General features: G+C 35.5%; 3 protein-coding genes across 3 annotated transcripts in view; 1 reads left to right on the top strand and 2 right to left on the bottom strand.

Moving 5' to 3' along the window:
* The window catches only part of LOC104816345 (cell division control protein 48 homolog E-like), a 4,323-nt gene extending 1,778 nt beyond the window's left edge, over positions 1-2,545 (top strand). The window contains exons 5-10 of the mRNA XM_010545104.1: positions 1-669; positions 760-981; positions 1,059-1,130; positions 1,235-1,516; positions 1,613-1,972; positions 2,070-2,545. Of these exons, the coding sequence (XP_010543406.1) occupies positions 1-669; positions 760-981; positions 1,059-1,130; positions 1,235-1,516; positions 1,613-1,972; positions 2,070-2,375 (1,911 nt within the window). The 3' untranslated portion in view covers positions 2,376-2,545. The remainder of the gene's footprint in view (positions 670-759; positions 982-1,058; positions 1,131-1,234; positions 1,517-1,612; positions 1,973-2,069) is intronic.
* A 144-nt stretch (positions 2,546-2,689) lies between these two features.
* LOC104816344 lies at positions 2,690-5,764 on the bottom strand. Its single transcript, XM_010545103.2, has 11 exons — positions 5,511-5,764; positions 4,433-4,787; positions 4,178-4,347; positions 3,997-4,070; positions 3,863-3,917; positions 3,709-3,783; positions 3,528-3,601; positions 3,377-3,425; positions 3,188-3,272; positions 3,019-3,075; positions 2,690-2,917 (listed from the first exon to the last, which is right to left on the bottom strand). The coding sequence occupies exons 2-11, from the start codon at positions 4,770-4,772 to the stop codon at positions 2,838-2,840; spliced, it is 1,059 nt and encodes a 352-aa protein (XP_010543405.1). The 5' UTR covers positions 4,773-4,787; positions 5,511-5,764; the 3' UTR covers positions 2,690-2,837.
* Positions 5,765-9,680: 3,916 nt separating this feature from the next.
* On the bottom strand, positions 9,681-12,443 carry LOC104816342 (probable receptor-like protein kinase At5g47070). Its single transcript, XM_010545102.2, has 5 exons — positions 12,197-12,443; positions 11,340-11,753; positions 10,993-11,253; positions 10,786-10,908; positions 9,681-10,571 (listed from the first exon to the last, which is right to left on the bottom strand). The coding sequence occupies exons 2-5, from the start codon at positions 11,715-11,717 to the stop codon at positions 10,053-10,055; spliced, it is 1,281 nt and encodes a 426-aa protein (XP_010543404.1). The 5' UTR covers positions 11,718-11,753; positions 12,197-12,443; the 3' UTR covers positions 9,681-10,052.
* Positions 12,444-16,921: the final 4,478 nt, after the last annotated feature.

The following is a 16,921-nucleotide window of genomic DNA, read 5'->3' as shown; positions in this document are numbered from 1 at the left end:
CCTGCTGAATACTGCGTGGTTGCTCCGGACACAGAGATTTTCTGTGAGGGAGAGCCAGTAAAGCGGGAGGATGAAGAAAGGCTCGATGAAGTTGGTTATGATGATGTTGGTGGTGTCAGGAAGCAGATGGCTCAGATTAGAGAATTGGTTGAGCTTCCCTTGAGGCATCCTCAACTATTCAAATCAATTGGTGTGAAGCCACCAAAGGGAATTCTGCTCTATGGACCTCCTGGTTCTGGTAAGACTTTGATTGCCCGTGCTGTTGCTAATGAAACTGGAGCATTCTTCTTCTGTATCAATGGACCCGAGATCATGTCCAAACTTGCTGGTGAGAGTGAGAGTAACCTGCGGAAAGCATTTGAGGAAGCTGAGAAGAATGCCCCGTCTATTATTTTCATTGATGAGATTGATTCTATTGCGCCGAAGAGAGAGAAGACAAATGGAGAGGTTGAGAGGAGGATTGTCTCCCAGCTCCTTACCCTTATGGATGGGCTCAAGGCTCGTTCTCATGTCATCGTCATTGGAGCAACCAACCGTCCCAACAGCATTGACCCCGCTTTGAGACGTTTTGGAAGATTCGACAGGGAGATCGATATTGGTGTTCCTGATGAAGTTGGACGTCTTGAAGTCCTCAGAATCCACACAAAGAACATGAAGCTGGCTGAAGATGTAAAATTGAATTCTTATCCTGCTCGTTTACTTATGTTCCCCGGTGTATGTCTATTGGATCTAAACTCTGTGCAATCTTTTGTCATTCAGGTTGATCTTGAAAGGATTTCCAAGGACACACACGGTTATGTTGGTGCTGATCTTGCAGCTCTGTGCACAGAGGCTGCCCTTCAATGCATCAGGGAGAAGATGGATGTGATCGACTTGGAAGATGACACCATAGATGCTGAGATCCTCAACTCAATGGCAGTGACCAACGAACACTTCCAGACTGCACTTGGAAACAGCAACCCATCTGCTCTTCGTGAAACTGTGAGTGTTGGAAATGTGCTTCTTTTGAGTCAGAGCTGTTCTCATCGCTTTTGGTACCTAATCATTTTACTTTACAGGTTGTTGAGGTGCCCAATGTCTCTTGGGAAGATATCGGAGGTCTTGAAAACGTCAAGAGAGAGCTTCAGGAGGTATTGTATTGCTATCACCACATCTTATTGGAACTGATAGTCATGTGCTTATTGATAAGTTCACCAGAGACTAATCATCAATGCTTTATTTATGTGCATTGCAGACTGTCCAGTACCCTGTGGAGCATCCCGAGAAGTTTGAGAAGTTTGGAATGTCTCCGTCAAAGGGAGTCCTCTTCTACGGTCCTCCTGGATGTGGAAAAACTCTTCTGGCCAAAGCAATTGCTAACGAGTGCCAGGCAAACTTCATCAGTGTCAAAGGTCCTGAACTTCTCACAATGTGGTTTGGAGAAAGTGAGGCCAATGTGCGTGAAATCTTCGACAAGGCCCGTCAGTCTGCCCCTTGTGTTCTGTTCTTTGATGAGCTCGACTCTATTGCCACTCAGGTTTGTAACAACAACACGCTTGTGTTCTTCATAAGGCCAATGACCCTTTTTCTATCGCTAAAAGCTTGTCTATTCTGTTATTTTGGTTTTTTCCAGAGAGGTAGCAGTGTGGGAGATGCAGGTGGGGCTGCGGATAGAGTGCTGAACCAACTCCTTACCGAGATGGATGGAATGAACGCAAAAAAGACGGTCTTTATCATCGGAGCCACCAACAGGCCGGACATCATAGATCCGGCACTCCTCCGTCCTGGAAGGCTGGACCAGCTCATCTACATTCCCCTTCCGGACGAAGAATCCCGTCTGCAGATCTTCAAGGCATGCCTGAGGAAATCGCCCGTGGCTAAAGATGTGGACATCAGGGCACTTGCCAAGTACACCCAGGGTTTCAGTGGTGCTGATATCACCGAGATCTGCCAGAGGGCCTGCAAATATGCCATCAGAGAAAACATCGAGAAGGTATAGAATACGATCGATTCATTCATTAGGGACATGTTGAACTGAATCAGAGAAGAAAGGCAAAAGTTCTAATGAGAACGGTTTGTTTTGTGCACAGGACATTGAAAGGGAGAGGAGGAGAGGGGAAAACCCGGAGGCGATGGAGGAAGACGAAGTGGACGAAGTGGCGGAGATCAAAGCGGCACACTTTGAGGAGTCGATGAAGTACGCAAGGAGAAGTGTGAGCGATGCAGATATCCGCAAGTACCAAGCCTTTGCCCAGACTCTGCAGCAATCGAGAGGCTTTGGGACCGAGTTCAGGTTCTCCGAGGCTGCTCCCTCCACCGCCGGAGGAGGAGGAGGAGCCGACCCTTTTGCCACGTCGGCAGCTGGGGCTGCTGACGATGACGACCTCTACAGTTAATTTATTCAGTCGAACGTCTCTCTGTTATCTGTTAAGACAAAAACGTTTTATGACGTTCTCCTCCCAAGTTAATATCTGAACTCAGAACTCGCGCTCTGTCAGACATTTCCTTCTTGTGTCTGCTTTTTTTAAATGCATAGACAGATTCCTTTGAACAGCTTCAGATTTTACTGCCGTTTTCAGTTCTCTCTCTCTGAGTTCAATGTCTGAAGCGTAGAAGTGGGTGAAACGATGTGAACTGAGTCCGAAAACTGTCGCAGTCGTGCAAAAGTAGGCTCGTGCAATGCCAAACAAGAGCACATTTTTGCTTATTGTAACATAAAAACTAGCTTTATTCAATCTGTTTCCCAGAATGTCCGTGAGTGAAATTTTTACGTATATAATAGATAATATGGTGTGGCTTTTGTTCTGTATACCGAAGGCTTTCTCTCTCTCGGTTAGCAGTAAATGCTCCAAAACTGGTTAGTTGCCGAAATGCCACCATTTCTTCTTTTTCTGAAGGTCCGGCGAGGAAGAAGAAGAAGACAACGACTTAGTAGTCTCTGCCCATCAAAAACCCGACAAAGGAGGTTATGCAGATGAAGAAGAAGACAAAACCCAGTTGCTTGTTTCTAATCTAATCTAACAAGTCACCAAAAGTCACCTCTTTCAGTGTAGATGGAGTTGTAATGTACCTCTGCCCAGAAGCTCAAGAAAATCACTGCAAGAAATATATACATATATATATAGCATCATATCATCAGTCTAACAACTTCATTTTCCGATTAAACAGACTTTTGGAAAGCATTTTATCCAAAATAAATGTCTCTTACCTCTCCTGTAATCTTGGGACTTGGGGAGAATCTCAATGTAACATGTATCCTTAAATGATGTCATCACCAGTATCTTCACTCGATACTGCATGAAAAAAAAAGTTTTCTTTTCCTTTAGTATAACAATATCTCCATACGTTTGTAAGGAGAGTTCAACGACCATAGACATATATATATGTATATATATACCGTATCAGCTGCTGCCTGCAATGTAACATGATCACCCCATTCCCCACTCCTGTTTCCCATTTAATCACATAAGGGTGTTAGTGAATCAGTTATATATACGTGTTTTTCAGGACAGGAGAACGGGTAGGAAGTTTGAGAAGAAGAGATTTACCGAGACAACTTCTTCAGGTACTCAGTATAATCCATCGGGACATATCCTTCATACGACTCCCGACAAGACTTAAGCTGGTGGCCCGAGTGTTAAGAAGAATGTCAAAAAGGGAATACAAAGGTGGGTTAAAAGAGTTTCAAAATGATCATCATCTATAGATTTCTTAAGATCAGAGTATCACCTGATTCACTATTTCTCGTCTCACTTGTTTATGGCGTTCTGGGTTATTGTACAGTTGATCTGACAAAGCCCGGAACTGAAAACAGAAGCATCGGAGTTAAAAAAGATCGTAAAACCTCTGCTTCTTACAAGATAGTAGTTCGGAGAGAAAGTACCTGGCAGTTACCATCTCCTTGAACCTTGACCTCCGAAAATCCATATGTCTCCAATCTGGAGGTTGTGGATGAACGGAAGTGAAAAACACGTAATAAGCATATCATCGGGCTAACGAACAACAAAGAAGATATACCTATTCAAAAGTCTTTCGTGATCTGTAACTGCTTCATCTTCTGAAGGTATTTCCCCATTAATCTTTGGTACATGCTGCAGAAAACAGGAGTGAATTCGGTGTCATATGCTACCAAGAACAACCACAAGACACATATAAGCAACTTAGTGAAACATACAGATGCGTGTGTGTATCTATTTACCGGAATAGAGTTCAATTGATTCAGTCTTCTTCCAACTTCGCCATCAAGATCATTTAGATCAGTTGGTTCCCATGAATACCGATATTCTTCCGTGTCACTTGGGCTTGAACACGGATAGATATTGACCGAATCATCGCTTCTGTCATGATCATTATCATTTCCAAACCATTCTACAACACAAACAGACATCTGTATCATATCCACCATATATACACAGCAGTGAAAATGATCAAAGGAACACGAAAATTCATAAACCTGAGGAGTAATTCCCAGTTGGTTGGTCATTCCAGACGAAAGCGGTGGCAGATGCATTTGAATAACCACCTTCTTGGCTATGAGAGTATTCCTTGTTGTTTTCCTCGACCTCAAACGGCAAATAATCATCCTGGAGAGTCCGAGCAATCATCTCATCGCTATCCACATTGCTGCTGCGATGAGCAACCTCGTGATCTTTATAATGCTCTTCGGGCTGCTGAATATTGATACAGCCATAATCTTGAATGATCTCGAGGTTGTAAGGAGGGTATGAAGTGTATGGCGGAGGACTAAGAAACCAATCAACAATACTCTGATGATTCTCTTCGTGTGAGACCATCTTCGAAGATTGCAACTACACAGAAGAAATCAGACAACAGAGAAAGCAAAAATCAGACAAGGAATCGATTCCATGTTGACTATCGGGAGAATGGATCCGTGATCTCTGTCATAGAGTATCAAGAACGAATCTTTATCATGAACAGATCCATGCCCTTGTACTCCTACATCCCAAGTTGGAGAATTTCTCAGTTTTACTAATCTGTGGTTGATTTTTTCCTCGAGAAAAATTCTTGGGTTTATCTCTATTTTTTTTCCTGGAAATCAAACGGTGACAAGATCGTTGTCACGGTGGCGTGAATATCGGAAGTCTTCTGATGTGGACAGAAAATCCAACAATGGAGACTTGTCTGAGAAAGATGAAGAGATTTTCTCGCATTTTCTCACAAGTGCCGCAAAACCAAACTCATATCAATGTCATCACCCAAAGCAAGGAAGATCCAAATTCGTTCACGTTGAATGGGCAAAAGCGAAATTCATGCCAAACCCAGAAAACATCTAGAAGGAGACTTAGTTTGAACACAAAGAAGAAGAAGAAGACAATCGAATCCACCGCGAAATTTCGGCGACCCGGGAATAAAATATTCAATTATACACACACACACATACATATATATATATATATATATAAAGATTACAAACCGACCTAGATAATCAAATCCGCTAAAAAGATAATCGAACCCAATATTTTCCAGAAAATATGCAAAGATGATGACTATCATGATGACCAAAAGCTCACCTTTTCACCTGCAAAGTCTCTGCAACTCAAAACACCAACTTGTTTTTACTAAAAATGGAAACTTTTTAGAGTTTCGGGAACGAACATATCAAATTTACGCAGGAATGATTCGTAATTCGAATGGGCTTTCACTTTTAGCCGATGATTAAGAAGAAAAGGATCGACGGATGCTTCGAATCCAAAATAAAGTTGCTCCCTTTTTTTTTCTTTCGAGGAACCCAGAAACAAAAAAAAACATGAGGAACGAGAAAACACACACATATACATATATACGTATATAAGGTTCGGGCGATTGCTATTATGTCACGAGTCACGAGCTCTCACAGCCGTTGGATCATTAAATTTGAACGGCCACGATTATTCAGCACAAATTTATGCTACAAAGGGAAAATAACAATTACAGTACAAAATCAAATAATATATGATCTTTATAATTTTATTATGCGATTTATTTCACCCCACCATCCCAAATTTTCAAAAATTTCCGGTTTAAAGAAATATCATATGTCGGGGAAAAGGAAATGTTATCATATTAATTGTTTGAAGTCACGTCCTTTTATAAATTACTTTTTTCAAACATTGTTAAAAGAATTACTAAAAATAAAAGTTTGAATACTAAAATAACAAAAAAAAAAATTCAAATTACTATAGCATCTATATCATAGAATTAGTTAATATCTATAAAATAATTATAACACTAAAAAAATAGATTAATCATTCATATATATATATGGTAAGAGAATCTGTTGATTCGACGAGAAAAAGAAATTAAATATGTGATCTTATTTAGAAACAATTGATTGATACCAAACAGTGTGTGTGTATATATATATATATATATGTATATACAATGGAGTATTTACTTGGTCCGTTTTCTGAAATTTCAGTAATGACGTTTCATGGAAGTAGATGAAGGAGCATTAATTTCATTATTTAGGATTAGGCTAAAAAGTTGAAATTGTTTATAACAAGAACGGTCCACATCCACATGGCTAATACCTTCCCAATGATCACCGGCATGAATATTATAATGTATAAAATTATCATGATGGAGAATTACACGTGGCACGCACCGATTTATTGAATTGTAAATCGTACGATTCAATTCAATTGTCCGCCTCCGTTTTTGATTAATTAGGACGTAACGCATGCCTAAGTGGTACGTCTCCAAATATTTAAATTTTACGCCAAAAAACTCCTCGACAAATTGCATAATATATATATATATATATATATATATATATCATGTCATGACTTGTATGTTTGTGTATATATAAACTTTATATATATACATAAACTCGTTTCATTGAAAACTTGAATTAAGTTTTCTTTTTATCTTTTCCTATCTAAAAATAACTTCACGAAAATATTTAACTTCTAAAATATACTAATACAAAATACTAGTTAGTTATACCTATAAATCCGAACGAAATTCTTATAATTATATCTAAAAATATTAATATATTTATTGATTTAATTTATAGTTAAAAATAGTTTGATAATGATAAATCAATGTCATAAATAATTTTAAATTACTTAAAATGAATAAATTTTGAAAATTATAGGTTTTAGATATTTTTAGAATGATAGAGATATATTCTAATTTGTTGATAGTTGCAATGGCTATCCGATATTCAAACTCGGATTTTATTATAAAGATTTTTTGTATTTAAATTCGAAACTCGAATTTATCTTAATAACTTAACAATAAGAGAAATTAAAAAAATAGAGAACATATATATATATATATATATATATATATCTTTATTTTATAATTTTCATTTTTGAATTTTTTTCTTGTAAATTAAAACGTTAAAAATGCTTACTGACATCCAAATATTGTTCAAAATATTTAGCTTAAGAATATATATTTAGATTTTTTACAACGAATATTTTAATTTTGGAAAATTTTATACTTGAACCTCCGATCTTGTATATAATTAACTATTAAACTATCATGTATTTTCCAGATATTTAGATCTTCATATATACATGTACATATACATATACATATATAATCGGATGCATGAATCATGACTGTTTAAATAGGCAAAATATTAATACAATGTGCTAAAAAAGCATAGAATTGTGGTAGGTGAAGAAATTACCGCACCAGTTGTGTAGATTACGCTGACGTGCGCCATTTGCAATTTTTTTTTTTCTTTCTAACGTATGTCCTATGAATAATATACACAATTAATGGGCATTAATATATTCACATATATATATATAAGATTTATAAATATGATAATTGTCCACCTCAATTCAAAGGGTCAATGCATTATCTTATAGAATTATATAGTAATAACTGTTCCTATTAAGGTGGTTGATGCCGCATCATGCATTAAAATTATGAGACCGTATTTTCTATCACTGCTCTCTCGTTAAATTAATACGGTAATATATAATTTTGTATGAGTCGAATTCAGTTTTAAATTTATTTAAGCACGATTTAAAAAGTCAAATTAATTGTATCATAACTAAATATAAAAGATATAATGGAAAAAAAAAAGAAAATTACATAATCATATATATGCTTTTGGATGCCGCAAGAGACCAGAAGCCTTCTTCTTGGCCGTCGAGAACGGCAAGAGTCTCACCTTCTTCATCTGTCCAAGCATCACGACAATTTTTTTTACATATATATATATATATATATGATTTCAAATTCAATCCATTATATATATATATATATATATAAATGCAAACTTACGGTTGGTCGGCTTATGCATACATTTGCAAAACCTAATCTAAAGCTCATATGAATTCAGAATCTTTTTTTTAACCAAACTAAGCAATTATTTCTATAACAAATTTATTTAAATCGATTCTTAAATAAATTTAAATATATAATATAGTTTTAATTTTTAGTAAAATAATATATAGATGGTTATATTAACTAATTTTTTATATTTTTTAGAATAAAAGTTTAATGGTTCGATCGTGGGATAATATTATTCTAGAATTGTTACTGTTTTCCAAAGTTATGATAAATATCCTTTATTTTTATTTTTTATCGCATGGCAACTAGGAAATTCTTTATATGGTTTTTGTAGTGGAAATATGAGCATATAATTGTGCCGTAAGTTTTTAGGTTTCTTAATTTGTACGGACATTAAGATTCATGAAAACAAGATCGGCTGTTTTTTTTATATATAAACTAAAACTAAATATATGTAAAATTTTATAAATAAATCAAGTAAAGTATATTTAATCCAAAATAATTTAAAAAAAAACGAATCTTTTTTAAAACTTCGTGTGCAATTTTGTCCGAAAAGTAGAGCATTTTTTCCTCTTTACTTTTAGATTACTTTTTTAGGGTTCCAACCTTTTTTTTTTCTTTTCTTGTGAAATATGATAAGTTTTGTTAAATGATTCTCACATTTTCAGCCAACAAATAAATGATACAAAAGTCAAATTGTTTGCTATTCTTAGTGCAAGTAAGTTGAAAAATGTGAAATTATAAAAGTGGTGCCTTTATTTATTTTTTCTCTGATATATTTCATTTCACATTTGAAATGTTAAAAAAACAGCAAAAGAGAATCTTTTTCCCCTTTTTTTAATGGTTCGATTTATTAGTCACAACTGAGTGAAAAAAAATCCGTCATTCTTTTGATTTGAACTAATGGGGTCAAGTTCCGACAATTTAATGATAATTACTTGTGTTAATTGAGTTTAACAATGATAATTCTGATTAATGAGACTTTTCTCTTTTTTTTTAAAAAAAATCCAAATGAAAAAAATCAGAAAATAGTAAAATAGTAGTAGTATTTATTTGAAGTCAAGTTGACAGAATTTGTTTAATGAGTTTTGTCTAGTAATGTCAATCGGGTCAACCCAACCCGAGAGTTTTGAATTAAGATTCGGATCGATCCGATTTTTTTTGTCTAATTAATTGAACCCGAAATCCAATCATATAGACTTCGGACTCGAAATTGGACCGGATCGAATCGGTTAGGCCATTCAATTTATTCTTTGTAAATTTATTTTTTTATTTTAATTTAATTTTTTAAAAAAAATCGGGCTTTTATATTTAAACCCAAAATCTGCTATTTTTCAGGCCAGATCGATCCGAACTTCGGGCCAAACTTAACACCCTAATTTTATCATACAATTTAGATCCAAAAATAAAAGTCATATTACAAACAATTTAAGAGGGTCCATGTGTAATTAGGATAAAGTCCATATCAATTTCATTACTTTGGACAGAAATTCTTATGAAGCCAACTTAGCACATACATACATACATACATACATCAGTAAAGTATAAAATCACCGAACCGGATTCGGTTTACAGGATCAATCGGATACTGCACAAAGCTTCTCTCTGTGTAAATTACAACACCAAGACCAAACATAAACAGAACAAATAGTTATCATCTTGCCAACATCAGCAAACCTCTGCAATCTCCAACTCCTGTGTTTTTTCCTTCCAAGAATCGATCAAATCTCAAAACTTGGGAAAAACCCGGTTTCGAATTCGGTTGGATCAACAAGTTCTTGAACCCGGTTTTCGGATTTTTTTCCCTTCCAAGGTGGTGTTTAACAAGCTCTTACCATTTTCGGGTTCCATATCTTACCAAACCACCCACCTTCACCGCCATTGTTGCCCATCTCGAGAACCCTCTTCTTCTTCTTCCCTCCTGCCCCTCTAGAACCTTCTAGACTCTTCATCGGAACAAGCTGTGGGCTCCCACCGTTCCCAGAGGAAGCCTCCACGATCTTTGTCACCATTTCCAAGACCTCACTCATCTTGGGACGTGCCTTTGGGTTCCTGACCAGGCAACGGTTTGCCACAACGGCCAGTCTCTGGACCGACTTGATCGGGTATTTACCCTCAAGCCTCGGGTCAAGAATGAGCCTGAACTTCTTCGTGTCTGAGAGGTAAGGCCTCACCCATTCAAGAAGCTTCTGCTCCCCCTTTGGTTTGTTCCTGTCCACTGGCCTCCTTCCTGTTATGAGCTCGTATATGAAAACTCCGTAACCCCACACGTCGCTTTTAGAAGTGAGACGTCCCGTCTGGACGTACTCGGGAGCCGCATAGCCCATTGTTCCTACGACCTGTTACCCGATTTCATGATTATCAGATGCTTTTTTTTTTCTCACATGCGAAGTGATGTGAAAGAACAAAACTGCAGCATTTTCTTCAATCTTGCAATGGCTGTTCATCACCATAAACTTTTCTTGAATCCAAGTTCCAAGCCATAGTTTCATTCTTCTTGAATTGTTGGAAAGTAAAAACCTTTGAAGGATTGTCAAAAAGATGTGAACTTACATCAGTAAAAACATGGGTCAGACCTCCAGCAGGACCTAAGCGAGCCAAGCCAAAATCCGAGAGCTTCGCTTTCCAGTCCTCGTCCAAAAGAATGTTCGATGACTTGAAATCGCGGAATATTATCTGCACATTACGAAAGAACAAGACATGAAAAAAATAGGGACAGAACACATAAGAATCTACATACTTCTCGATTCAAACCTCTACCTGAAAGTCCATTTCTTCATGAAGATATGTGAGGCCTCGAGCTGCGTCTTGGGCTATTCTCAATCTGAGATCCCAAGTAAGAACTGCCTCGGACCGAGGGGACAGATGGAATTCAACGCTTCGGTTAGGCATGTACTGATAAACCAAAAGCCGTTGAATTCCACGTTCATCATCTTCTGCGCAATATCCCATCAATCTCACCAAGTTCGGATGCTCAACCACCCCGAGAAAGTTCACTTCCGTCACCCATTCCTTGTGCCCCTGCCAAAACCAGTGCATGGAATCTTGAGTTAGCAATGGATAGTTACAGACAGGATCTCGAGAACAAAGATGGGTCGGATCCTCACCTGCAATCCTCGTTTGCCGAGCTGTTTAACCGCGACTTCAGTTCTCTTTGAAGGGTCTTCTGTGTTCTTGATTGTACCCCTATAGACACAACCAAAACCACCTTCTCCGATCATGACAGACCGGCTAAAGTTCTTTGTGGCGGATTTGAGCTCGGAAATGGTGAACTCTTTGAGGTTACTTGCTCTGGTATTCATGCTGGGGTATGAGTTCCTCCTCCCCATGGATGATTCTGTGCTCGTTCCAGACACATTCTGAGAATTTAACTCAGACCCACTTCTGGCTACTTCACGATCCGAGAAATTGGAGTTCAAAGAAACTAAATTAGGGGTCTTCTGTTCATCTCTCTTGTCCCCACTTGGGAACAAGAAACATTTCATCCTTGAGAAAAGATTGAAACACCCCAGTTTTGTCCACTGCAGGACAGGACATGAAACATGTCAGGATAATCAGTTCATGAGGCTGAAAAATCTGTGACCCACTAAATGAAACACCACACCAAGGCGATTTCGGCGAAAAGACTGTTATGTATATCAGAGTAAACATTCAAAAGGAGGTTCCTTTCCTGTGAATATCAAACCTCCTGAGTCCAAGTGCAGAACTTTCATTCAAATGATCCCAATCTTATATCAAATAATCAAAATAAACGAAACCCAGATTCTCTCTAGAAACCATTCGAGTTCCACAAACCCTAGATTCAAGGAAGAGCGAGGGGAAGCTAAGCCACACGCAATCGAGATTCGACAAAAAGCCCATGTTCTCCGTTCCAAACCAAACATCAGAAACAACGATATAAAGAACACTGATTCGATGAACAAACATAGAACTACCGGAGGAAAACTAAGGAAAAAAACCTCACCTTTGAGAATTCTGGGCGCAGGAAAGATCAAAACTTTACGAAAGTTAAAGAAACTTAATCGCCAAGGGATTCAAAAAGAGTGAATGAAATGAACACGACCCGAGAAGGTGGAAGCGTAAGGAGAGATTCGAGTTCTGTGAAATGATTTGAAGCATAAAGCTTTGGAAGAAGGCTAAGAAGTCGACGGAGAAGAAGAAGAAGAAGAACAAGTCTTCACACGGCAACTGAGTCTTTTACAGATTGCAAGTCAATAAACAAGACAGAATTTTTTTCGCCCCATTTTAAAATTATATTTATTTAGTTGAATTTAACTTTTAAAAAAATACAGAATTTTGACTTATTCAAACACCAACGTATCTTAAAGTCTTGAGAGGAAACCCCTTTCTAATCTGAAAGTTTGATTTTTAGAAAGCGTTGGCCCACGAATTTTCATTTTATTTTTTCGTTCGTCTCATATAATTTCAAAGTTATTTTCTAATCTTAAGCGATGACACAAAATTGAACTCTTTACTAATCAAAATAAAGAATGATAAATTTGTATAACCAAAGGATGTTTCTTTCAAAATTTCATTTAAAATGTGTTTTAAAAGATAATTATTTTTGATAATTTTTTTATTAAGATTTTAAGTTTTTACATCGGCATGAAAATGGCTATGTTTTATTAGGTGAATATATCTTAAGTGAACAACTAATGGTTAATGACGACAAGATTATCAAATTAGTTAAGGATTAGAGGGTGATAACGAAACGGTAAATTAATTAATGAAGGGTAATTAAGGCGCATGCATCGAGATAAGATTTTCCCAAATCCATCTTGGAATTCTGATTTCATAAATCCTCTCGCAAATTTCGCTTATTCCTTAAAATCTTGGGAGCCTCAACGATTCATTCATGCTCATGGCGTTATCATTGTCAACAAAGCGAAAGTAACGCATGTCACTACACAACCATACATACATACACTGATACACACACATATCTCTAAAATTCGATAAAATTGAGTTTCAAAATATTTATAGTTTTAGATTATTTTCCATATTTTTAAATATTTGTCATTCTATATTTACAAGATATTTTTTTATAATACTTTTTAATTTTATATCTATCAAATTTTAATAAATTATTAATGATAATATTGTTTTTATCTTATTTATTTGAATATATGTGACTTTTTCTTTTTTCTTTTTAAATATGAAATAATCTAAAACAATAAATATTTTGAAACGAAAAGGAGTATTAGTTATAAAATTATGACAGAAAACCTATATATAATTTTTTTTTTCAGAGTTCTTCCGCATATTATATTAGTGTAACGAAAATCAAATATTGATGAATGCGGTGTCAGTCCGGTCAAGTCAAAGAATGAAACGGGGTCATATCCACTTAAACAAAGTCTTCAATCTTGATTATTATTAATTTATTACACATTAATTTGATTATTTTCGTTTTCGTTTTCCTAATGAATTATGAGTGAGAAAAACAATTTATATGATCCACAATCATTTCTCTAAGACAACGTTTAACAAATATACTGATATCTATACAAATTTAGCAATTATGGATGGTAATTATATATATATATATATATATATATATGTGTGTGTGTGTGTGTGTAGGTTTATCTTGCTTTTGAGGAATATAATCGAATTCATAAATTTTATAACAAGCAAATAGGTTGTGGGGTGACGATATATATGCAACACATACACACACAAAAAACAAGTATATATCGATGCAAACAGAATAATCATACTCCATATGTATATATATGTATGTGTTTCTCTTGTCATCAAATTAATAAATTTCATATATACAAATATATAACCATGCAAAACATAAAACAATCATAATAAATGCCGTTATGAAGCTTAGGATCCATACGAAACAAAAACATAAACCGGTCTATTATTATATATATTCACATCGTAACATATTATTATTCATCGGGTACAATTCCGTCCCAACCCAAACAGGCTTCTCCGTTTAACATGGAGCTTATTGGGCTATATACAAGGAGCCCACAATAATATTTTTTTTAACAAATTCATATATATATATAGTTTTTTTTGGTTTTATATATATATATATATATAGTTTGAAATGCCAAACTATATACAAGAGTATTATATTACATTTGTACGCATATATGCATAGGAAATTGCTAATTGTTCAGTTTAGGTCACAAACTTGAGTCTCACGAAAAGATTAACCGTAATGAACGCCATCGAACCGGTCGGACCGAAATGTAACATTACACTAAAAAAATACAAGTGGTTGGTTACCAGCGAAAAACCAGATGCCACGAGGGCATGAAATAAAATCCAAGAGCCGGTGGGTCTATATCGGACGGCTGATAATCCATCCTCAGGTTTATGTTGCTTGAAGATCCGACGGTTCTCGTTCTCTCGTTTCCTTAAAGAGAGACAGAGAGGCAATGGGACGAGGCACCGCCTTGTCCGTTGGGGGGGATGAATCCGTCGCCTTGGGTTTCTCACACTTTCAACCACTTCTACACCTGTATATATACACACATATCTATATAATATATATATGTGTGTGTGTGTATGTGTATAGAACTCGAGAGTGATATACATCATTGCATGCATGATAAGATGCAACAGTTTGGTTACGTGATACGTACCACCATCTTATGAGCTGTACGCCATAAATATTGACATACATATATACATATCATATATATATATATGTATATATTTATCTACGTAATTCACGTTTCTAATGTTATAATATGGCATATGGTATACCGCACATATGCATATATCATATATGTATATAATATGTGTACTTTGAGATTTTGATCTTCAACAATGACCCGTCAAATAGTGAAATCCAGCATGGCAAATCGGCTTGGAATATAGATAAGATAATTAATCCACTAAATTAGCTGTCTAATTAGGAGGCTTAAATCACGTTTCCCACTTAAATTCCAAGTCATTCATCGATCCATCCGTCCACTATGATTATAAAAAAAAACATGTAAAAGATGAATTTATTTATTCCGCTATTATATTCATGTGCTCATGCAATTTACAAGAATTGTGAATGGAAAGCGTAATAATATTTTCATGAATAGAAATATTATACTTCAATATGAATTCTGCATATGATATGATGCATACTATATATACGTATTACCAAAGTTACACAATTTGGACATCTTAACCACAACGATCAAACCGTCTACTAATCACAATTTGTCAACTCCAACGAATATTACAATAATGAGATTCCATTAAAAATTTTAAAGATATATACATATATATATATATGTATGCATGTGTATGTGCACATTAATAACTAAATGTGGATTGCACTTTGTCCAAGAATCTTATCTCATTACTCTTCTTTTCTTTTTCCCTCTTCAGATCTTATCCTACTTCATATTGATTAAACCGTGGGGCCCTCAAGCTCCACGACTTCAAAAAAGGGCATATAATATAAGTCCATTTTATTCTTTATATATATATATATATATATTTTAAGTGATTTTGTATTGAATTGTGTATACTTAAATTGCAAAGTGTAGTATTATAAGATACTTCCTTAAAATTGCCAACTAAAAGAAAATAATCGATCAACTGAAATTGATACCATATATATAAGAGATCAATTCAAAAGTCAACATATAATAAAACGTAAAAATTAATCATTCAATAGTAGTGGACGCATTTTTCATCTTTGATATCCATCACCTCCATCATCATCCAATTCAACACTTTATAATATTATATAACGGAATTTTTGAAAATCCAAGGTAATGAATTAGCGCACTCACTAAATTAAATAACCAAAAAAAAAAAAATCAAAATCGGTCAAAAGATCAAAACAATTATTATATAATACATATATATATATATATGGTGATTAAAATGGTTCCACTATAAAAGCGGACCTGTGTATGTAAATTATTATCTAAAGTCGACGAATGATTGAGTGCCATACCGAAAATTAGGGTTTTGAATTAATAAAATGGTTAATAAAGTCCATCGAGAGAGATGCATGTTCGTACCGTTTCGTATGTCAAAGATCCAAAAGGACAGCATGGCCTCAGATATCACTGTTTTTTTTTTTATTTATTTATTGCCTTTTTATTTATTTGTATTTATTTATTTTATTAAAACATGCAAAGATTTTACGGTCGATTTTGTCACTTGAACATAAAAATAACTCAGCCTTAATTAAAACCGTATATATATGTTTTGCCACGTCAAACATGAGCACGTAACATGTTACCAACTGAGATTATTACATGAAATTATAAAGTTAATTTGAACGTTGTATTATGTATTTAGTATTTACGGATAACCCCATCTTTATACATACACAAAAAAAAAACATTGTCATTGGGACCATATACGTAATAACGCATACATATACGTACATATTACCGCCCATAACATCCGTACCTTCGAGCATATCTATGTCTATATATATATATATATATGTATATGTTATGTACTTCTCATTTCATCACACACAAGCCCCAACATCTCTCTCTCTGTTTTTTTTTTTTTTGACACAGACATGAAGAAGGTGGCAAAAGCATGGAAGCAAATATCGCGAAGAGTAGCAATCCCATGCGGCGACTGTATACGGACGTGCCGGTGCTCCCTCCGGCTAATTTCGCCGGCGTCCTCCGACCAAACGACTCATGGGATTCCAAGAGATGTCCCGAAGGGACATGTGGTGGTCTACGTAGGGAAA

Source organism: Tarenaya hassleriana, unplaced genomic scaffold, assembly GCF_000463585.1.
Source record: "Tarenaya hassleriana unplaced genomic scaffold, ASM46358v1 Cleome25, whole genome shotgun sequence".
Classification (NCBI taxonomy): domain Eukaryota; kingdom Viridiplantae; phylum Streptophyta; class Magnoliopsida; order Brassicales; family Cleomaceae; genus Tarenaya; species Tarenaya hassleriana.
The sequence above is the reverse complement of the archived record's forward strand: the minus strand, read 5'-3'. Positions and strand labels throughout refer to the sequence as shown.

Coding starts and splice junctions, on each gene's coding strand:
- LOC104816342 (XM_010545102.2), bottom strand. CDS start 11,717: ATGAAATGTTTCTTGTTCCCAAGTGGGGACAAGAGAGATGAACAGAAG. Junction 10,909..10,992: donor ATGAAGAAATGGACTTTCAG/GTAGAGGTTTGA, acceptor CGTAATGTGCAG/ATAATATTCCGCGATTTCAA. Junction 10,572..10,785: donor TGACCCATGTTTTTACTGAT/GTAAGTTCACAT, acceptor ATCGGGTAACAG/GTCGTAGGAACAATGGGCTA.
- LOC104816344 (XM_010545103.2), bottom strand. CDS start 4,772: ATGGTCTCACACGAAGAGAATCATCAGAGTATTGTTGATTGGTTTCTT. Junction 4,348..4,432: donor AACTGGGAATTACTCCTCAG/GTTTATGAATTT, acceptor TTTGTGTTGTAG/AATGGTTTGGAAATGATAAT. Junction 3,076..3,187: donor GTCCCAAGATTACAGGAGAG/GTAAGAGACATT, acceptor TATTTCTTGCAG/TGATTTTCTTGAGCTTCTGG.